Source organism: Arvicola amphibius, chromosome 4 (assembly GCF_903992535.2).
Source record: "Arvicola amphibius chromosome 4, mArvAmp1.2, whole genome shotgun sequence".
NCBI lineage: Eukaryota > Metazoa > Chordata > Mammalia > Rodentia > Cricetidae > Arvicola > Arvicola amphibius.
The window spans coordinates 19,913,359-19,936,011 of record NC_052050.1 but is presented as its reverse complement, the minus strand read 5'-3'; the positions used below and the strand labels follow the sequence as shown (position 1 = coordinate 19,936,011).

At 48.1% G+C, this 22,653-nt stretch overlaps 1 protein-coding gene, 1 long non-coding RNA gene and 2 other non-coding genes across 5 annotated transcripts; 3 read left to right on the top strand and 1 right to left on the bottom strand.

Moving 5' to 3' along the window:
* Window positions 1–670: 670 nt before the first annotated feature.
* Window positions 671–7,849, bottom strand: LOC119811724. The gene is made up of 3 exons (XR_005285004.1): window positions 7,639–7,849; window positions 5,534–5,692; window positions 671–2,881 (listed from the first exon to the last, which is right to left on the bottom strand). It is a non-coding gene; the product is annotated as an uncharacterized LOC119811724 (long non-coding RNA).
* Window positions 1,298–1,488, top strand: LOC119813902. The gene has a single exon (XR_005285335.1). It is a non-coding gene; the product is annotated as a U2 spliceosomal RNA (small nuclear RNA).
* Rdm1 (RAD52 motif containing 1) lies at window positions 2,098–13,668 on the top strand. 2 transcript variants are annotated; one of them, XM_038325689.1, is made up of 7 exons: window positions 2,098–2,264; window positions 2,496–2,675; window positions 6,616–6,738; window positions 7,083–7,245; window positions 9,745–9,843; window positions 10,507–10,685; window positions 12,971–13,668. In XM_038325689.1, exons 1-7 carry the CDS (start codon window positions 2,169–2,171, stop codon window positions 13,049–13,051), a joined length of 921 nt encoding a protein of 306 aa, XP_038181617.1. In that variant the 5' UTR covers window positions 2,098–2,168; the 3' UTR covers window positions 13,052–13,668. The 2 variants fall into 2 exon arrangements, with proteins under 2 accessions (XP_038181617.1, XP_038181618.1); XM_038325690.1 differs by having other exon boundaries at window positions 2,108–2,264; window positions 10,600–10,685.
* A 5,746-nt stretch (window positions 13,669–19,414) lies between these two features.
* Window positions 19,415–19,605, top strand: LOC119813905. The gene has a single exon (XR_005285338.1). It is a non-coding gene; the product is annotated as a U2 spliceosomal RNA (small nuclear RNA).
* The last annotated feature ends 3,048 nt before the right edge of the window (window positions 19,606–22,653 follow it).

Sequence of the window (22,653 nt, the reverse complement as noted above, 5' to 3'; positions counted from 1 at the left end):
ACTCTACTCTAGGAGCCAAGCCTAGTCATGCTTCTTAGGAGAACGGTATCAATCACACACACACACACACACACACACACACACACACACACACACACACTCACACACACGTCTTCACCTTCGGGCTGCTCTGAGTATTCCCATGAAGTCTTACTTGGCCAACTAATCCTCCATCCTTCCCTTAGCACTTTGCTTCCCTCCGTCCCTCCCTCCCTCCCTCCCTCCCTCCCTCCCTCCCTTCCTCCCTCCCTCCCTCCTTTCCTTTCTTTTTTTGAGACAGTCCTAAAACTTGCTCCGTAGACCAGACTGGCCTTGAATTCACAAAGATCTGCCTACTTCTGCCTCCCAGTGCGGGGATTAAAGGCCTGCGCCACCACCGCCTAGCGCACTTTGCCTTCTTCAGGGAGGCGGCGCATTCAGGCCCTGGCTCACAACTCCATTTGGGTGTTGATTCCTTTCTGGAGGGAGGGAGGACGCCGCCGACTCAGTAAGTAGGGGCTGGAGAGGTGGCTCAGCAGTTGAGAATACTGTGTGAGGCTTTCCAGGAAGATGTGAGCAAAGCTCTTTCGCCCCAGAGAAAGCACTGATGACACACGAAAGAAATGATTCCACCCAAGTCTAGCTCGGTGAACCAGTGAGTTTATTGGGTTACTTATAGACAATTTTATATGTGTATGTTTTTCCTGTGTGTATTGTATGTGTGTGTGCCGGTTAGCTCCCCTGGAACCGAGAGTTTTATACATACATATATATGCTGGAAATCGAAAGGCCCCTTTACTCAAGAATCCTATCCCTTGAGCAGGTCAAAGTGTGCATTCTCCGAGGGTTATACTCACCATCGAAGCCCTACCCAAACCAATTGCGATCTTGCCACTTGACAACAAAACACTCTGAACCATATATAAAGTGAAGAGGTCAGGAAAGGGAAGGGAGAAAGAGTGACAGTACTTCTTGTGGTGGCTACTGTCAATTCCGTGTCTGAAAGATTGCGAAGAACCTGGCAGAACAGTGGGGGGGAAAAGTCCGGCCCTCTGCACAGCAGAGACGTAACGCGTGCTGGGCGGGGCATGCAAATGAGGACGTGGCCGCGGCTCCCAAGAAGTCTGGGAGCAAAAAGAGCATCGAAAACTTCTCGGCCCATGCTGATCTGACAGGTTTTCCCTCGAGAAAAGGGGTGTTTGGGATAGAGCAGGAGAGTCGGTATCGGACGAGTGTCCCCGGGCGCGCGAGCGCGGGCGACCGTGATGTGAATGTGTGCGCGCAGGTGAGTGTAGCGGGCGCGAGTGAGTGAGGAGTTATCGCTTCTCGGCCTTTTGGCTAAGATCAAGTGTAGTATCTGTTCTTATCAGTTTAATATCTGATACGTCCTCTATCCGAGGACAATATATTAAATGGATTTTTGGAACTAGGAGTTGGAATAGGAGCTTGCTCCGTCCACTCCACGCATCGACCTGGTATTGCAGTACCTCCAGGAACGGTGCATCCCCTCGGGGAAATAATATGGTTAAAGTAAAACATGTAAGAAATACTCTTAAGTGCTTAGGTACGGTAAGTGCTTGTTATTTCCAGGGCAGTATATCGCACTCAGCTTGTGGTTCTTTTATACACATTTCCTGATATGTAATATAGTTTGCCAGAGTTTGTAGAAAGCGTAAACCGGTTAAACATAAACCAGGAGACTAGTGGTTTCCAGACATCAGTGCCTTCGATCCATTGCTTATGGTGGTTATGGTTTTGAGAGAACAAAGGTTATTGTATTAAGTGATATTACAAGATATGAGAATCTAACGTTGTTCATTTAAAAATGTCACCTAGTGTCGGGCGGTGGTGGCGCGAGCTTTGAATCCCAGCACTCAGGAGGCAGAGGCAGGCGGATCTCTGAGTTCAAGGCCAGCCTGGTCTACAAGAGCTAGCTCCAGGACAGGTACCAAAACTATAGAGAAAAACAAAACAAAAAAGATGCCACCTAGAACCCAGTAGGGTGTCCGAATACGTGTAGAGTGTTATGTATAAGCGAGACAATGGCACTGAAATACCTGCTCGGTGTTAAGCTTTAGGGAAGCCGTGGAGACTGGGCTCCGCCCCGTTCTCATCCAGCGCCGCCCCTTCTGTGCGACTCCTAATTCGAAGTTCGCGGTAGTTCCTTGCGCAGGCGCAGTGGCTTTACCATGGCGGAGTTGATTTCTTTCGCGGTTCCCACCCAGAGTGACAAAGTTTTGTTGGTGTGGGAGCTGAGCGCCGGTCCCCCAGCTGAGGCCTTAAGTGTGAGTGGCGGCGCGGAGGAAAGGGAGGAGGGAACCGGACAGGGGCCCGCGCGGAGGGGCACCCGGTTTTGGTGATCCACCAGGGCGTCCTTCGCCACCCGCGCTCATCTCCTCTGAGGAAGCCCCTGTTCCTGCCCGGACAAGTGCTCCGCGTGGGGAGGGCGAGGACTCGTGGGAGTTGGGTTTTCTCGGTGGCTGGAGATGAGCACTCACGTCGTGGGCCTCCCACAGCATTCTCTGTCCGCAGTGTTCTCCCAGTTTGGCCTATTGTATTCAGTCCGAGTCTTCCCGAACGCTGCAGTGGCTCGCCCTGGTTTCTATGCTATCATCAAGTTTTACTCATCGAGGGACGCGCAGAAAGCCCAAAAGGCATGTGACGGGAAGCCTCTTTTTCAGACTTCGCCCGTGAAGGTGGGTGCAGATGTAGGATCTGGAATGAAGTTCCCAGAACCACAGTGAGCTAGCGTTTGTGCGGCTCTCTGGTTTACAGGGTGCTTCCAGGTGCATTCCTAGATGAAGAAACTCAAACTCGGGATGGCTGGTGATACAAGGTTCATCATGATAGTAACTGATCAAACCCAAGTGTAACGATGAAAATCCCACGTCATTACGTTGCCCTAAAATTTAAGAGATATTCATAAGCGTTTTCTATTTTATTTGGATTTAAAATGTGAGTTGGATAAACTGATAGCTGTACCGTGATGGATGCTTGATTGCCCACATTCTCAAACAACCTGCCCAGAACCCCCTCAGGTACTAGAAGCATTCTTATTAATCTTCATTCCGTATTCACAGCAAACCGTGTAACCTGCCCAGAGCCTCAGGACAACATCTGATTTCCACCACCTGTGCATTTCAGTTTCTGACTGGCTGCTTGATCTGCCTACTGGCTGCTGACCCATGGTCTGGTCTGCTCTCATCCCTATTGCTTTCCTCCTCCACTGACCCTTGATTGAATCGGAGAATTCTAGGCAGTAGTGACTCCAAGCGTACTATCTCTACTTCTGTACACTGTTCAAGACCCTCTTCTCTCCTAGATCATCCTCTTCCCAGTACTGAAGTGATTGCCTGTCGGTCATCCTTTAATTATTGGACTTTGTATGTTTTTAGCCTGTGACCATGTCTCAGTCAGGTAGATATCGTATGTGGTACTGGGAAGATTACAAAGCACGAGTTTCCAGTGCTCTTGGGACAATGAGACCATTTCATAAGCTTTGGGATTTGATAGAGTGGTGAAGGAAATAACAATTAAGATACCAGGGCTGGAGAGATGGCTCAGTCACTAAGAGTACTGCCTGCTCTTCCAGAGGTCCCAAGTTTGATTCTCAGCACCCACATGATGGCTCGTAATTGCTTCTGGTAACTACAGTTCCTAGGGATTCCACATTCCCTTTCAGCCTGGGCTCCAGGCATGCGTGTGATTCACAGGTGCACGTGTAGGAAAAATACACATAGACATATAAAATAAACAAAGAAACATTCAGTATTATCTTATAAAAACAATTCAAGGAGCAGAGCGTGGTGGTGTCACACCTTTAATCCCAGCACCCGGAGGCAAAGGCAGGTGAATCTCAAACAAAAACCAATTCAAGGTACTGTTGAGAGGTGAGAATGGTCATATTTGGTTTGTTTACATAGTTTGCTTCGTTGGGCACACATATGTTCTAACACATGTTATAAAATAAGATCAGGGAAAGGCCGCAGGTTCCTTCTCAAGGCACTGTCTTAGGGTTTTGTTTTATTACTACTGTGAAGAAACACTGTGCCCAAAAGCAAGTTGGAGAGCTTATTGGGTTTACATTCCATATCACTGTTCACCGTAGAAGGAAGTCGGGGCAGAACTCAGAGCAGGAGCTGATGCGGAGGCCATGGAGGAGAGCTGTTTTCTACTGCCTAGCCTTCTGTGGCTTACTCAGCCTGATTTCTTGTAGAACCGAGGACCACCAGCCCAGGGATGATACCACCCACACAGTAACCTAGACCCTCCCTCATCAATCACTAATTAAGAAAATGCCTTACACGGGGGCTGGAGAGACGGCTCAGAGGTTAAGAGAGCTGACTGCTCTTCCAAAGGTCCTGAGTTCAATTCCCAGCAACCACATGGTGGCTCACAACCATCTGTAATGAGGTCTGGTGCCCTCTTCTGGCCTGCAGGCATACACACAGACAGAATATTGTATACATAATAAAATAAATAAATATTTAAAAAAATGCCTTACAGCTGGATGTTACGGAGGCATTTTCTCAATTGAGGTTTTCTCCTTTCAAATAACTTTAGCTAGTGTCAAGTCAACATAAAAGTAGCCAGTACACACACACACACACACCAAAAAAAAAAAAAAAAAAAAAAAACCTCAGCCGGGCGGTGGTGGCACACCCCTTTAATCCCAGCACTTGGGAGGCAGAGCCAGGCGGATCTCTGTGAGTTCAAGGCCAGCCTGGTCTACAAGAGCTAGTTCCAGGACAGGATCCAAAGCTACAGAGCAACCCTGTCTTGAAAAACAAAACAAAACAAAATTCAACAAGCTGGGTGGTGGTGGCACACACTTTTAAGTGCAGAGGCTGGTGAATCTCTGTGAGTTCGAGGCTAAGCCTGGTCTATGGAGTGAGTTCCAGAACAGCCAAGGCTACACAGAGAAACCCTGTCTCTAAAAAACAAAACGAAACAAAGCTAGCCAGGACAGGCATGAAGAAAAGTAGCCTTCCCAGGTAGCCCCTAGGTATGCTTTACAGCTATTCAGGAGCACTTTGGTTGTGTTTTTGAGACAGGTCTTAGGTAGTCCAGGTTGGCTTTCTACTGGCTATGGTCAGAGAAGGATGACCTTGAACTTCTGATCTTCCTGCCTGCACCTGACTGTTGGGACCACAAATGTGTCTCCATGCTCTACTTACGTTGAGATTGACTTCGGGTTTTCATGCTAAAAAAGCCCCTTATCAGCTGCTCTGCCTCCTCCACCATCTCCCTCTTTTTTTCTTCTCTAAAACAACTTCTCACATAGCCCAGTCTGGCCTCCAAACTGCATGCTTAGTTAGGGATGATGTTAATTAACCTCCTAACTATTATTTGTTTGTCTTGAGACAGGGTTTTGTCTACATATCCCTGGCTGTCCCGGACCTCCATGCGTAGACCAGGCCAGCCCTGTATTCAGAAATCCACCTGCCTCTGCCTCCCAAGTTGAATCAAAGGCGTTTGCTGCCATACCCAGTGACATCCTAAGGGATTACAGGCATGTAAAGACACCCGTCCTCAAGAGAACTTGCTTGCTTACCAAGATTCTCTACATGGATGTTTAGACCCTGGCCGTCATGTTTCTGCTGTCCAAAAGGCAACATCAGAAAAGGAATTTCAGTCTTCAGTCACTTGCTCTTTCAGGAATTCACTCAGCAGAGCATCAAACTTCTGTTAGATGTTATGAATTATACCTGGTCTGGGAATGAAATTAAGATATTGATTGGTCCCTCGAATGTATAGGGCCTTTCTTTGATATATTTATTTAGTTTTTTTTATAAGTTTATTTATATAGTGTTCTGTCTACATGTATGCCTGCAGGCCAGAAGAGGGCGCCAGATCTAATTACAGATGACTGAGCCACTATGTGGTTTCTGGGTATTGAACTCAGCACCTCTGGAAGAACAGCCAGTGCTCTCAACTGAGCCATCTTTCCAGCCCTATTTTGGTTTTTTGAGACAGGGTTTCCCTGTGTCACCTTGACTGTGCTGGAACTCACTCTGTAGAGCAGGCTGGCCTCGAACTCTCGGAGGTCTGCCTGCCTCTGCCTCCCGAATGCTGGGATTAAAGGTGTGCACCACCACCGTCTGGCTTATTTATTAGTTTTTAAAGCAATTTCACATATGTATGTTTTGCAGACTGACCACACCTTCCACCTCCCTACCACCTCTGTTCGTTCTTCCTTCTCCTCCGACTCACAAATCTCTCTCACATGTTCTTATCTGTTTGTTTTGTGACCCAACAAGATTAACCAGGCCATCTTTGTGTTTGTGGGTTTGGAGCTATCCTCTGAGCCAGCGGGCCTGAGCACTGGTAAACTGGGTGTAGAGTAGAAGAAAATAACTTCCTGCATGTCAAGCAAACACCCCACCAACCAGGCTCCATCCCCAGCCCCCAGGGTAACCTGCCGCTTAACAGGGACCCCCAAAATGACGGAGGACAGCACTGAGGCTTAGATGGACACATAGCACGTGTTTGGGGCTCACTCTGATGCAAGACTGAGGACATCCTTCCATCCACCTGACCCTCACTGTCTCTTATGGAGCTGGAACTGGTTGACCACTGGTATCTCCAAGATAGACTCTACAGGCTCTGATATTTCTGGGTCTCTGCTGACCGCAGGTTCGTCTCAGCACCAGACAGAAAGCACTACGGCACCAGACCTTTGCCCTAAACAGCTCACGGTGCCAAGAACTGGCAAATTACTACTTTGGCTTCAATGGATGGTCCAAAAGGATCATCAGGGTAAGTGGCTGTCCTTCCGCATTAGAATCCTAGATTTCGGGGAGGACATGTCAGGGGCCAGCAAGGGTGAGGACGGGTGGACGTGTCTGAGAGTTAGGAAAACCCTTCCCAGTTCACTGGCTGATGGAGTCCATGGCCTTCTTCTGCAAATCTTACTTGCTTTGGAAGCTCTAGCATGCTCCAGCTGGAACCTGGGGTTTAGTTTTTTTGTTTCTCCATTGGAATCTTAGGCAAGGTGGGGATAGGGCTGAGTGGTGGAGAGCTGGCCTAGCAGCGGTGAAATCTTGGGTCTGGTTCTCAGAGATAACGAAATCCTAGAAGGGCCTGAATCCAACCCCTCCCAGCTGCAGGAGCTCTCTGGACCGGAGGACGGGGCTCTCACGGGGCCTGTGCAGAAGCGGAGCTTCAAGTTCTTGTGTGCTGTAGAGGTGGTTCTGCCGCGCTACGGGTGCAAGAGCCCTGGAGTTGGCATCACTGAGGAGCCTCTGCACCAGCCAGAGGAGGAAGGTCTGTCCTCAGCAGAGGGAGGGCGGCAGCAGTGTGTCTGTCTGTCCGTCTGTCTTTTCCTCCATCTCTCCACTCTGTCAGCTACTAGTCAGGCCCTTCCATTGCCAAACTACTGAAGTCCTCGGCAGAATTTTTATGCCTTATAATATAGATTTTCACGTAAGCATGTGCATGACAAAACCCTTTCATTCACAGTAGAACTGCTTTCCTGTCCTGAGGTTAGGGGAGGTGGGAAATCCCGTGCCTGTAGTTTTTGGTTAAGGACTTGCTTTGTGTTGAAATAATTGGTCAGAGTCCTTTATCTCAGCCTTCAGCTGTCCCAGCAGAAGTGGCTCTGGGTGTAAGAGAACAGACTGCTCTTGCAAAGGACCCACGTCAGGTAGCTGAACCCACCTGTCACTGCAGATCCAGTGGGGTCTCATGCCTCTCTTCTCCTCAGGCACCTTTACTAGTGACACAGAGAAACACACACAACACATCATTTATTGTTATTAACATTGCCATAAACTCTGTATAGACACTCAGTCCTTTACCTATTAATGGAATGGCTCAAACAAACAAAAAAGCCAATGTGAAAAGGTACTCCAATTGATTTTTTTAAAGTTTTTTTTTAAGATTTATTTATTTATTATGTATACAGTGTTCTGCCTGCCTGGAAGCCAGAAGAGGGCATCAGGTCTCATTATAGATGGTTGTGAGGGGCTGGAGAGATGGCTCAGAGGTTAAAAGCATTGTCTGCTCTCCCAAAGGTCCTGAGTTCAATTCCCAGCAACCACATGGTGGCTCACAACCATCTGTAATGAGGTCTGGTGCCTTCTTCTGGCCTGCAGGCATATACACAGACAGAATATTGTATATATAATAAATAAATAATTATTAGATAGTTGTGAGCCACATGTGGTTTCTGGAAATTGAACTCAGGACCTCTGGAAAAACTGCCAGTGCTCTCAACTGCCGAGCCACGTCTCCAGCCCCTAGTTCTTTTGTTTGTTTTTCCAAGCTTCATAGGCTTCATGGTTCTCAGCATGAGGGGTCCACGTCAGATAGAAAGTGCTAGTGGAGGGTGTGGAGTGGACTCCTGCGACTGCTGGATAGATAGGGACAATCATCAGCACCATCACCTGACCTTGCTCTGTGTGAGTCCAGCCCTGAGCTGCAGCAGGCAGTTTGCAGGAAGACCTGTCAGTTTGGAACTGGCCAGTGATGGGAGCCTTGTACCTGTTCCTCATTTAGATCCCACAGTTACTACATGAGGAACTTCAGAACACACCAGGCCCTGTCACTATGTGAGCTCAACAGAGCCATTCGGCAGCTCCGTGTGCTGTGCGTACCTTTAGTTACCCAAACAATGATCTGAGACAGAACCATAAATGAATTTTTTTAAACAAATAATAATTGCTATCCTTGTAAGTATTTACCTTTTTTTTTTTTTTTTGGTTTTTCGAGACAGGGTTTCTCTGCAGCTTTTTTAGAGCCTGTCCTGGAACTAGCTCTTGTAGACCAGGCTGGCCTCGAACTACAGAGATCCGCCTGCCTCTGCCTCCCAAGTGCTGGGATTAAAGGCGTGCGCCACCACCGCCCGGCTCCTATTTTTTTTTATTTTTTTTTGGTTTTTTTTTTTTTTTTTTTTTTTTTTTTTTTCGAGACAGGGTTTCCCTGTAGTTTCTAGAGCCTGTCCCAGAACTAGCTCTTGTAGACCAGGCTGGCCTCGAACTCAGAGATCCGCGTGCCTCTGCCTCCCGAGTGCTGGGATTAAAGGCGTGCGCCACCACCGCCCGGCTCCTATTTTTTTTTAAAGATTTTATTTATTAGCCGGGCGGTGGTGGCGCACGCCTTTAATCCCAGCACTCGGGAGGCAGAGGCAGGCGGATCTCTGTGAGTTCGAGACCAGCCTGGTCTACAAGAGCTAGCTCCAGGACAGGCTCTAAAACTGCAGAGAAACCCTGTCTCGAAAAAAACAAAAAAAAAAAGATTTTATTTATTATATATACAATACAGGGCACCAGGTCTCATTGTAGATGGTTGTTAGCCACCATGTGGTTGCTGGGAATTGAGCTCAGGACCTCTGGAAGAACAGTGTCCTTAACCTCTGAGCCACCTCTCCAGCCCCCTTTACTTATGTTTTTATTTTTGGTGTATGATGCATTTGTGTGGAGTGTATGCGAGTGTGTGTGTATGTGCGCACATAAGGTGTGTGGGCCTGTGTGTGTAAACCCAGAAGGCAGAAGAGGGTGTTGGGTGTACTCTTCTCTTTATTCATTCGAGGTAAGGGCTCTCCCTGAACCTGGCGCTTGTCTTTCTTTTTGGCCAGCTAAAAGATAGCAGGCCCCCTGTCTCAGCCCCATTCCCTGCTGGGATTGCAGACATGGACAGGGTCAGGCCCAGCTGTTACACAGGCATCATATGCAAACACTGGTCCTCATGCTTCTACAGCAAACACAGAGCCCCTCGGCAGTCCCCGTTCAGGTATGTGAAATCCATCTGTGTGGTTGGCTCCAGGACAGTCCTCGTTTCTGATGAAGAGGAAGACCGCGCAGAAGCTCGCGATCCAGAGCGCTTTGGCAGATGCCTTCCAGAAGCTGGCCATCGTGGTTCTGGGTGAGCTTCTCTCAATTATTCTGAGCGCTTGAATCTTGGCGAGCTGAAGGTTCATTTTAAAATACAAATAGGGGCTGGAGAGATGGCTCAGAGGTTAAGAGCACTGACTGCTCTTCCTGAGGTCTTGAGTTCAGTTCCCAGCACCCACATGGTGGCTCACAACCATCTATAATGAGATCTGGTACCCTCTTATGACCTGTAGGAGTACATGCTGGCAGAACACTGTATATATAATAAATAAGAAATAAATTTAAAACACAAATAGTATGAAAACGCTGCTCTCTGGAACATTCTAGATTATGCTTTCATTCATGCGATTCCCACAGCGGTGGACTCAGGTTCTTTATCGCGTGTAGGAGAAAAACAAACGCTCTTGTTCCTTGGGTATCGATGTCAAAGGTTTGCCTCGTTGCTGCAAGCCCTGCTCCTTTGCTTGCCCGGCACTAATAGAGTTGATGAGTTTTGGACATCTGGGTTTGTGTACTGATTCCCCGTGTCATAGCTAGAGTGACATCTAGACAGGTTGGGTGACTAAGCTGCCTTCCATCTCAGGCTAGAGGGTGTCCCCATCTCCTGGGGACACGGTTAGAGTGAAAGAAATGACAGTTCTGTTAATAACTGCAGTGCGCGATGTGGCGTCTCTGGAGACACGCTCTCCTTTAGCCTCTAGAGACCGCAAGCACTCATTGGTGCAACTGTGTTTGATGCTGAAGTTTGAGAACAAGAACAACCCTGAACTGAGCCGCTCACTTTCAGAAAGTGGCAAGGTCGCGGTGGAATACAGACCCAGCGAAGAGTCCATGGATGCCGAAAGTGAAGAAGACCTGCAGAGTTTAATCCAGGTGCGTGGGGACCTGAGCCCTGGGTGTCCCTAGCTGGGGTGGTCAGGACCGATGCAGCCACAGGACTGCACCGGGCAGCATTCTCAAGGAAGTCCATTGAAGTATAGGCAGTTTGGGGGGCTTTCCCTGAACTACTAGCCCTGTCCTCTGCCCCCTTGTGTGGAGTCTGAAGAGAACTGGAGTCACCAAGAGCTTGACTATGACTGTGGCCCCAGAATGGGCGGGAGGTTCCTGCTCCAGGAAGTCAGGCTGCGTGAGCAGTGGTTTCTCCAGAATTTTCTGCATGATTCCTAAGAATACACGGAACAGCGCAGTTCTCTGATGTGTACCACCAGGGAAACTGTCTCTAATACGGTGTGGTATTCAAATCCCCTACGTTTCCCTGTCTCTCCAGAAGAAGACCTTTCTATAATTTTTTTTGTTCTTGATTCTTTTTGCTGAAGACATTCCTATAAGTCAGTTATATAAATGTCTTAATCAGAGGATAGGTTGCCCAAGTTGTCTCAAGAAAGCAGCCACGATTACATAGACGATTCCTTCACAGCAGTAGTGGCCAACGTGTGTTCTGTCTCGGGAATGTCATGTGGGGATTTTTTTGGTTTTTGTTTTATTTGAGACAGGGTTTCTCTGTAGCTTTGGAGCCTGTCCTGGAGCTAGCTCTTTTAGACCAGACTGGCCTTGAACTCACAGAAATCTGCCTGCTTCTGCCTCCCGAGTGCTGGGATTAAAGGCGTTGTGCCACCACTGCCCAGCTTCATGTGGGGATTTTTTTTTTTTTTTTTTTTTTTTTTTTTGGTTTTTCGAGACAGGGTTTCTCTGCAGCTTTTTTAGAGCCTGTCCTGGAACTAGCTCTTGTAGACCAGGCTGGCCTCGAACTCACAGAGATCCGCCTGCCTCTGCCTCCCGAGTGCTGGGATTAAAGGCGTGCGCCACCACCGCCCGGCTCATGTGGGGATTTTTGATCACCTAATTCACCCCAAGACTTTGAAGTGATTTGCTTTGAACAGGTAGAGTGGCCGCCATCTCAGAAAGTAAAGTTCCTCCATGGAGAGCAATGGTTTAGTTCAGCTTCATCAGGGATCTCGAGGGCAAGTGTTTCTCCGTGGCGCCGTCTTCTCGCTGGAAGGAATTCAGTGGAGACACAAGGCAAACAGGAGCTTGGTCAGCAGCAAGGCGGCGTCACCGCAGAGAGGTTAGGGTAGTCTGCAGCAAAGTGAGAAAGCAAGGATAGTGGTATCCCTTGGGCTGTGGTGTTCATTTACTCTTTTTTTTTAAACAGGTTTACTATGTAGCCTTGGCTGTCTTGGAACTTGCTCTGTAGACCAGGCTGGCCTCGAACTCACAGAGATCCGCCTGCCTCTGCCTCCCGAGTGCTGGGATTAAAGATGTGCACCACCACTGCTCAGAAAGAAGTCTAGCCTTTGCCCTGTGTGATGGCGAATTTAATTTCAATATTCAGGAGGCAGAGACAGGCAGATTTCTGTGAGTTTGGAGCCAGCCTGGGTCTATAGAGTGAGTTCCAGGACAGCCAGGGCTACACAGTGAGACACTGTCTCAAAAGCAAATAAACAAAAAAATACAAAAAGTAAAAACAAGTCCATCTTTCTGTGGCTGTGCGAGGAAGCAGTCAGCACTGGACTCTGGAATCGGTTTGCTGCAGTAGATTCGCCAATAGAGAGGGGACTATCAGAATAACTTCCACTTTAAAACCGCCACTGTGTGCCCAGCTATGTCAGGGCACGGGTATGGTTGGTTATGTGCACATGAGTGCAGATGCCCCAGGAAGCCAGAGGCACCGGGTCTTTGGAGCCAGAATAACAAGTGGTTGTGAGCCACACCATGTGGGTCCTGGAAACCATATTCAGGACCTCTGGGAGAACAGCATGTGATCTTAACTGCTGAGCCACCTCTCCTGCCCCAAGATGAAGGCCCTTCTTGCAAACCATAATACAGATTATAAAAGTGGCTCTGGAAGAAGTCAGCTAGGCATCTTCTCTGTGTTGTTTTGTGAGGTGGATCTCTGCAACGTGGTAGCCATGCCCATGAGTCAGCGTGGTATGCAGATGTTTTCCCAGGCCAGTGGGAAGGCTCTCCGTTGTGATATAAACTTTCTGGCTGAATTACCCACCCCCAAATCCCTCTGCAGAAGTTTAGGAGTGATCACAGATTCTATCCTGGCTCAGCCCAAGCAGCGTGAGTTGGGAACCACGGTTAGGGAATATCAACCCCGGAGTAACCGCAGTGTGTCCTCTCCACCGCTCTGGTGGGCCTTCTTGATCCTGCAGGTCAACTGCCTTCAGCCTGGCCAAAGGGAGGAAGAATGTCTCTCGGATTTTAGCTTGGAAGAAGAGGAACTGAGTCTGTAAGAACTGCACCAGCTCTTCTGCCAGTCACAGGCCCTGCCGTCTGACTTTCATGGGAAGTATGGCTGACCAGTGGGCTGCTGACATCCCCGAACACCCCAGAGTGAGGCCCCGATCTGCCCGGCGCCTTGGAAGAGGCCTAGGGGAGGCTAGAGCCCTGTCATAATGGTGGGAAAGATTTCCTGTGCAGAATGGGACTGGGCCGCAGCACAACAAAGGCTGCCTGTCTCTTGGGTCCACTACTCCCTCATCAGTGTCAGTGTAAACAGGAGTTTACAACCATTTGTTTTTATTCCAGAATACCAGTTTCTTTGGGGAGCTATACCGTGTGTGCTGGTTTGAAAGAAAATGGCCCTCAAAAGGAGCGATGCTGTTAGGAGGTGTGGCCTTATTGGAGTAGGCATGGAGTAGGAAGTGGGTCACTGTGGGGGCGGGGCTGAGGTCTTCTCAAGTGTCACTCAATGTGATAATCAACTTCCTGCTGCCTCCTGGTCAAGATGTGTTATTCTCAGCTCCAGCACCACGTCTGCCCGCACGCTGCCGTGCTCCTTGTCATGATGATAACAGACTGAACCTCTGAACTGTAAACAAGCCACCCCAATTAAATATTTATAAGAGTTGCTGTGGTCATGGTGTCTCTGCACAGAAATAGAAACTCTAAGGCGTCCTGAATCAGATTAGTTCACTGTTCCACCCCAGAGTGTGCCACGCTGACCGACAGCTCCTGAAACTCCCAAAGGTGGTTCCAGTGATGGAGTGGGTCAGAACAGGGCTCTGCTGAAAGAATCAGTGTCAGCTCAGGACCACTAAGACGAGGGAATCAGGCAAAGTCAGGAAATAGAGGGTGAGGGCAAAGGAGGGAGGGGTATTTGTCCTGAGGTGGGGAGGGAGGGAGGGATGACGGGACTACCTCTGATAGAGAGGACACAGATGTGGCCCATAGGCACATCATGGTTTATAAAGGTAACTGGGAAACCCTGTGTTAGGATGAGGCATTCAGTTTTCACTGGGCGTGTTAATTAGGTGAGCCAAAGGGAGCTTTTTTTAAAAACTGTTATGTATACAATAGTCTGTCTGCATGTATGCCTGCAGGCCAGGCCAGAAGAGGGCACCAGATCTCATTACAGATGATTGTGAGCCACCACGTGGTTGCTGGGAATTGAACTCAGGACCTTTGGAAGAGCAGGCAATGCTCTTAAACGCTGAGCCATCTCTCCAGCCCCCAAAGGGGAGCTTTTGATTGCTGAACTTCAGTACTTTGATAGCTGGGCCTTGGTAGTCGGCCTCAGGAGGAGGAAGTGGCCAAATAAGGGAATAGACCTTGGTGGCTATCTTTAGGGTTGTGATCTAATGGTTTTTAGCAAGGCAGAGGGAAAGGGAGAAAGGCAGGGCATCCTAGAGCCACTGTCGGAGTGGATGTATTGGATTCTAATTAGCAGCAGAGACTCCATTTTTCCCAGCCTACCATTCTGCTATCCACAATTTCCTGAGGCTAGATGGCAGCCCCCTCCCCAACCCCTCACACTGGTGTAAACCACAATCCACCCCCTTCTGATTGGTTGGCCCAGAGCCTGTCTGAACCACCGAGCCACAGAACTCCCTGATAGGCTGAAAGTGTGTCACCATGGAAAGCCTCCAATCACTTCTCTCCGTATTACGACTGGATGGGACCTGGGAGCTCTTTGTAATTTCCCCCTTTTAAACTGGAACTCACTCTGTAGACCAAGCTGGCCTTAAACTCACAGAGATCTTTCTGCCTCTACCTCCTGGGTGCTGGGATTAAAGTTGTGTGCCACCACACCCAGCTCTCAAAAAATATTTTTTACTCTGTTCTGGGAGGGCAGAAGAGGGCATCAGATTCCTTGAGCCAAATTTATAGACAGTTGTGAGGCTGCTGGCCCAAGGGCTGGGCACGGAACTCTGATCTTCCGGTGCAGTTAGTGCTCTGAACTGCTGTGCCGTCTTCCCAGCTCCTACAACACCCCCTTCACACACACACATTTTTGGAAACAGGTTCTCTTGTAATCTTGTGATGGCTAATGTTCTATTGATGGTTTACCTCATGTTTAAAAGTTTAAAATTACTGTGCTTAAGAGAACTATAAAGTGAAAACAGACTTCCCAATGTTCGGGCTTTTAAGGTTAATTTTTGTAATAGTCTAGTCTTGATACAATTTTAACAGAACTGTTGTTTATGCAAGGTCATAAGGTCAACTGTTGTTCCTGCTTCTGTTAAATAGAAGCTTGTTTTGCTGAAGATAACCTTCCACTTATAGGTAGACGGAATGTAACTTTGTGTTCTTTGCCTTTATAAACCCGTGACCCAGGTGTCTTAGTGCTGCCTTTGGGACTCCCAAGTCCCGGTGTATACCTGGTGCCAGTATCTTGATACTGAATAAAAGCCTCCTTCTTGTTAAAATTTATTCGTGATCAGCCTGGTGGATCTCTGAGCGTCCCAAACCCATAACAGTTTGGGCTGTTCGCAAATTATTTCTTTCTTTCCATTTTAAGAAATAGGAACAAGGACTGGAGAGATGGCTCAAAAGTTTAGAGCTGGATGCTCTTTCAGAGGACCCGGGTTCAATTCCCAGAACCCACATGGCAGCACACAACTCTCTGTGACTCTAGTTCCAAGGGATTGGACATCCTCACACCAATGCACATAAAATTAAATAATTAAAAAAATAGAGGGGCTGGAGAGATGGCTTAGTGGTTAAAAGCACTGACTGCTCTTCCAGAGGTCCTGAGTTCAATTCCCAGCAACCACATGGTGGGTCACAACCGTCTGTAATAAGACTTGGTGCCCTCTTCTGGCCTGCAGGGATACATTCAGGCAGAACACTGTATACATAATAAATAAATCTTAAAAAAACAAAAATAAATAAATAAGTAGTAAAGACAGTGTCCTTCTATAGTCTGGAACTCCTCAGTTTAGAGGGTCCTGAAAATTGACTGTGTTGCCTGAATTTTTCCAGCCTTCATTCCCTAAACTCCAGGATTACAGCAGTACAACACTTTTGTGCAACAGTTTCTTCCAAAAAACGCTGCAGGAAGCTCCTTAAGCCGGAAAGTAAACAACTCAAAATAGCTTCAGGAAGTCCCTGAAACTGACCAGACTCACTAGGCCCCTCCCTGCAGAGTAAACAAGCTGTGAGTCCCTCCTACACAAAGTAAAGCTGAGCCGCGAAGACTCGGAGACCCAACGGCTATCTGGAACAGGTTTAGACCAACTGAGGCTCCTGAAAGGGACGCTCTCCAGCCTGCTGAGCTGCCTGCAGGCTGTGCGGTGTGCTCCAGGTTCCCGGCTTTGTGAGCTGTCACCCATGCTGGGGTGCTCGATGGTGATCCAGCTGTCTTTGAGTCGTTTCTGCTCCTGTAAGTAACCTCTCATCCAATAAAATAATGGCTCAGGACAGCCACAGCTACACGGAGAACCCGTCTTAGAAAACAACAAGTTGGACTTTGGTGGTATCAGTTCGTTTATCTGTCCTGGGACCTTGTCTGGGGTGGGAAGTTGTATGTTGTCTCCTCGGGAAGGGTTTTGTCCACACAACAGCTGTGTCTCGCTCTCCCTAATATGTGTATGTAAGCTTTTGTGAATATGTGCATTTATTGCATGTTTAACATACATTCTATCTCATACTCCCCCTCCTTTTTCTCAGCTCTATCCCCACTCCTGTTCTCCTGTCATGTCTTAACGTATGTGTATATATATATATATGTATCTATGTAAAATCTAGGAAGCATAGGAAAGAGAAAATGTTTGAGTGGCTTAATTTACTTAGTGTGATTATCTGCACGGTTTCTGGTGCAGACAACTTAAGTTGGTTTTTAAGACTGAAAACAGTTGCGTTGTAGACACACCATATTTTCTTTCTTTCCTTTTCTTATTAATTTGTTTGTTTTTGTTTTTCAAGACAAAGTTTCTCTGTGTAACGGCCCTGGCTGTCCTGAAACTCACTCTGTAGACCAGGCTGGTCTCGAACTCAAAGTGCTGGGATTAAAGACGTGTGCCACCGCCGCTGGGTTGTTATCACACATCCATTGTGTGTTTTGTGACTGGGGACAGGTCCATACCTTACTGTTGAGCATGGGCTGTGACAGACGATTGTGGGAGGGTGTCTGATGGGTTGGAGTCCTTCGTGTAAATATCCAGGATAGCTCTGCTATGTGGGCATCTTAGTGTGAATAAACCGCAATAATGACTTCCACAGCAGATAGGCTGGTTTGTCTTTCCATCAGTGCGGTATGAGAACCGTCTTTCCTCTACCTTCTTGCCAGCATTTGTTCTTTTTGTTTCTGTTGTTTGGAGACTGTCTCAGTGGATGTCCTGGAACTCCCTGTGTATGTCTGGCTGGCCTACATCTCAGAGATCACCTGCCTTTGCTCTTGAGTGCTTGGATTAAAGGTGGGAGCCAAATATGCCTGGCTCTATGTTTTTTTAATTAATGTTTTGTTTATTATTATGCATACGTGTGTGGTGTGTGAAGGTCGGCACTCTCACGCCGAGCATAAAGGACGATGAAAAGTTAGGAGGGTAGTTTCACTCGCTTTACCCTGGAAAATGAGGGCTTGCTCCTCCCATGTGTTCCTATCTAGAAACCCCAAGTTCCTGTTAATATTCAGGCATCTGTACTGGCCTGCCCTTGAGTCCTGAGAGGCTGGTCCTCAGCTGCAGCCACTAAGAGCACCTCCTGTGCACGTTCACTGGTTCACTTTTAAAAGGTTGGCTTTGCCCTCCTTCAGTGTCTTATCTCTTGCCTCTCTCCTCCCTTCTCTTTTGCCCCCCCCCCCCCTTGTCCCCAGGGACTGGTCTCTGCCCATTTCTCTCTCCTCTTCCAGTAAACCTCCCATGTGAGCCCTGTTGTATAGTATGTCTCTCTTTCTCCGGCCGCTTTTTTTTTGTTTTTTTGTTTTTTTTTTTGTTTTTTCGAGACAGGGTTTCTCTGCGGCTTTGGAGCCTGTCCTGGAACTAGCTCTTGTAGACCAGGGGGGCCTCTGGCCGCTTTTAAATTATAGCGCTGCCCCTATTGGCCCCACTGCCCTTTTATTTCCTGATAGCATAGCGTTTCACCTCACAACACAGGCCGGACCCACCAGCCTGTCTGTTGATTGCTCGCGATTAACAGATGTGTGCCACCGTGCTGTAAGTGAGGTTTTCCTTTTTTTATATTTTGAGAGCCTCACTATGTAGCCCTTGGCTGACCTAGAATTTACATAAACTAGTCTGGCTTCCAACTCCATAAGAGATCTCTCCTGCCTCTGCCTTCCGAATGCTGGCATTACACATGAACCTTTATTCTCGGCCCAAAGTGATGTTTATTCTGTTTTGTTTTGCGCTTTTTTTTGTTGTTGTTGTTGTTTTTGGTTAGTTGGGTTTTGTTTTTCGAAAAAAAAAGTTTATGTGTTAGCCCTTGACTGTTCTGGAATGTGCTTTGTAGCCCAGGTTAACCTGGAACTAAGATTCACTTGCCTTTGCCTCCCCAGAGCGGGATAAAGGCACGCGAAACTACCACCCAATTTACTCTGTATTAAAAAGGAACACGACCAGATTGAGGCAAGATGATCACCGAAAATTTCATGTCTGGGCTTTCATGTTAAAAACAAAACAAGGAGCCTGGAGGCGGTGCGCAGGCCTTTAATCCCAGCACTCGGGAGGCAGAGGAGATCTCCGTAAGTTCGAGGCCAGCCTGGTCTACAAGAGCTAGTTCCAGGACAGGCTTCAAAAAGCTACAAGAGAAACCCTGTCTCGAAAAACAAAACAAAAAAACAAAACAACAACAACAACAAAAAAAAAAAAACAAGGAAAGGAAGGACCGAAGAGCGGCAGGATGGGGCAAAAACCCCCAGAGAGAAATGTTTACCACTGAAATTCCAAGGCCCCACTCCAGGCCAAGGCTCCGCCCACCCTTTGAGCGGATCAGCACGTGCCTTCCCCCAGGAGGCCCCCTCCCCTCAGCCGCGGAGCTCATCTCGGGTCCAAACGAGTAGACTAGATATGGGGCGGGGAGTGTGTGGCGGGGAGGGACCCTCTTGTGGGTACCGTCAACTCTGAATTACTAAGAATCGGCAGAAGGGCGGGCATTCGGAAACGCTGTGGTGCACAGCAGAGATGGCATGCGCGCTGGGCGGGGCATGCAGATGAGGACGTGGCCGCGGCTCCCAGGAACTCTGGGAGCGAAAAGGGCATCGAAAACCCCTCGGCCCCACGCTGATCCCACAGGGTTTCCCCGGAGACGAGGCGGTGATCAGGATAGAGGCGGAGAGGCGGTGTCGGGCGCGTGTCCGGGGGCGCGCGAGCGCGGGCGACCGTGATGTGAATGTGTGCGCGCAGGTGAGTGTAGCGGGAGCGGGTGAGTGAGGAGTTATCGCTTCTCGGCCTTTTGGCTAAGATCAAGTGTAGTATCTGTTCTTATCAGTTTAATATCTGATACGTCCTCTATCCGAGGACAATATATTAAATGGGTTTTTGGAAGTAGGAGTTGGAATAGGAGCTTGCTCCGTCCACTCCACGCATCGACCCGGTATTGCAGTACCTCCAGGAACGGTGCACCCCCTCGGGGACATCTGCTCTGGTTCTAAAGAAAGACTCTCCTTTCTCTACATTTCCTCTGTGTCATAGAGTGTCTTAGATATTTCTGGCTCTTACTATCCTGTTGTATTTATTCCTCAGTCTGGGGCAGTTGGGTTGCTGTTTGTGCTTCAACTTGTAGTTTTTGTTGTTACTGCCTCGTCTAGCATCCATTGTTTCTCAAAGTTTTATACGTAGTTCTTATTCTGAGTTTTTCCTCTATATCCAAATCCACTGCATAACAGAGGTTTACCTCCCCAAGACTATCTTTTTCTGTCTCTGGAGACACAAGACAGAAACAAAGACTGTTACCACCCCAGCGCCGCTCGCTTGGATACCAAAACGTGTGTGTGTGTGTGTGTGTGTGTGTGTGTGTGTGTGCCTGGATTCTTCAGACACGGTGGCTTTGATGCTGGAGGAAGAACAACCTTTATTTTGTCCAGAACTAGACCCTTCTAGGCAGCTGGCCGGAGACCTGCTGGGCAGCCAGAGGTCAAGACAGGGCATGTGTACTGGGAATGCTAGCTGTCAGTCAGGGGGGGTGAGGGCAGCCAGAAATTGCAAAGCCTGATCATAAGTAGAAAGAACTAACATGACCCGGGACAGGGAATCTGCTGTAGCGTTTCTCTGGGGTCCTGGCAATTTGGGATGTCCTCTAATATGACTAACATATGGATTTTTCGCGGTGCCACAATAAGTGTTGTAAACATAACAAAAGATGATGCACAGTAGACGTGGGAGCTACATAAGGGGAAGTTTCTAAAGGCTTTAAAATTTGTGAACCATACACACTATCAGTATAAATGTTAAGTGACTCATCTTTACTGGCTGCCTCTCCATAACTTCCTGGGAGATGACCACGGCATAGTTGCCAGCAGAGGCATCGGCAAACACAGTTTGACCTCCTGGAATAGGCTGATCCTTAACAATCTTGGGAAAAACTACAGGGTGGCGGCAGAACACTTCAAGGAGCCGACTTTTTGGATAATGATTGACTAGAGGAGGTGGCTAAGAAGAGGGTCCATAATGATTCTGTAAATAACTGACCCTTATCATAAGGAACAACAATTATATCAGGCTCCCTCTGGCCCTTCCACAGGAGCTACAGTATTAACTCATAATATGGTGTCACTGTGCGACTGCGGGAGGTTGAGCCATGGACTCACAATAAGGGACCATCTTGCCAAAAAACTTGAGTAGGAGAAAATTGAGAGGAAAAGACTAGGAAGGAAAAAGGTTGATCATAAATTTACCTCTTGTACAGCCTGCGACACCAATTTTAAAGCATCTTTGGCTGCGGGAGTAAGTTCCTTAGGGGACAAAGGATTGGGTCCCCTTGTAAGATATCAAATAGGGGTTTGACAGTCAGCAGGGTGTAAAGGAATGGTGAAAAAACAGTCTTAAATCTATGACTGACAGTTCCCAATTCTGGGGGATGGCCACTGAATTAGGCAATCCAGGCTGCAAAGCCCCCATAGGCTGCATAGCGGCATTAACAGCCCTAAGGTCCTGCAGCGATTGCCACTTCCCAGATTTCTTCTTAATTACAAATGTAGGGGTATTCCAGGGCGAGGTGGATGGCACTATTAGCCCAGCAGGAAGCTGTTCCTGTACAAGAAGGTTAGCGGCCTGCAACATTTCTGAAGTAAGGGGCCATTGTTCCACCCATATCTTCTGAATGGAATACCAAGTGATGGGTTGCGGATGGCTACCCCAAACGCACAGGTCCTGTTAAGCCAAAGCCTCGATTTCCCCCATGCCCTTTAAGAAAGGGATTATTTGTCGAAAACTGGGGTGATAAGACAAGCTGAGCAATCCTGTCCCCTTGTGTAGTTATTAGCACTTCCCACTCCACCATGGTGAGAATTTTATTTTTTCTTTATACTCTGTATTTATTACCCCTGGAGGACCGTGGATCCTTCTAAGAAGTGTACCACTACGGCCTAAAACGAGTCCTATGGTAACTGCCCATAGACTCTTGTAGGCAAGGCTTGTACCCCCGTTTGTGGTGTTAAGACAGCTTGGGTGGAGGCACAGAGGTCCAATCCTGCGCTCTCTGGTGTTCCTCAAGCGAGGTCTGTCTGCAACAGAAAGGGATTGCTTTGCGGGACAAATTGAATCTGACTGCTGCCTGCTGTAGGCTTCATGGCTCTGTACACCTGGGTTTCGGGGCCCCGGAGTGAGGCCCGCTTCCAGTTTCCCTGCAGCAAAGGTCTCCCCTCCATGTCTGTCTTGGATCTGCAATCATTTCCCCAATGGCAGCCCTTTCTGCATCTTGGACATAGCCCTGGACTGGTGGCCCCTCCTTGATTGTTACAGGGACAAACCTTGCAGAAGTGTCCAGAGGCTGATCGCACCCAAAACAGTTCCTGTTTCTCCCCTCCATCTGTTTGGCCTTGGCCCTTCCCTTCTGTAGAGCAGCGGCCATAACCTGTCTAGAGTAATAAGCCCCATCAATGTCTCTGCAAATGTGAATATAGTCATTTAGGCTTCTATTTTTGTGGGGCCGTATGGCCTCCTTGTTTGTGTTTTTAAAGGCTAATTGTCTTACTATGGGCATTGCATGATTGGCATCTCCAAAGAGTTTACCAGCTACTTTGGTTTTTTTTTAGATTTATTTATTTATTATGTATACAATATTCTGCCTGCATGTATGCCTGAAGGCCAGAAGAGGGCACCAGACCTCATTACAGATGGTTGTGAGCCACCATGTGGTTGCTGGGAATTGAACTCAGGACCTTTGGAAGAGCAGGCAGTGCTCTTAACCTCTGAGCCATCTCTCCAGCCCCTACCAGCTACTTTGTAATAGCTGAGAAGCAAAGTCCTGAAGGGCTCGGAGGGTCCCTGCAATACCTGGGATAACTGATCTCCTGCTGCCTTTTTAGGTAATGCCTTCCAGGCCTGGACATATGCCCAGTTGCAATCTGGGCATAAACCCCAGGATCATACCCGATTTGTGCCCCAAGGCCGGCATAAGCTCCAGCCCCAGTCAGCATATCCAGATTTCTTTGAGGGAAACCAGCCTGGGCTTTTAA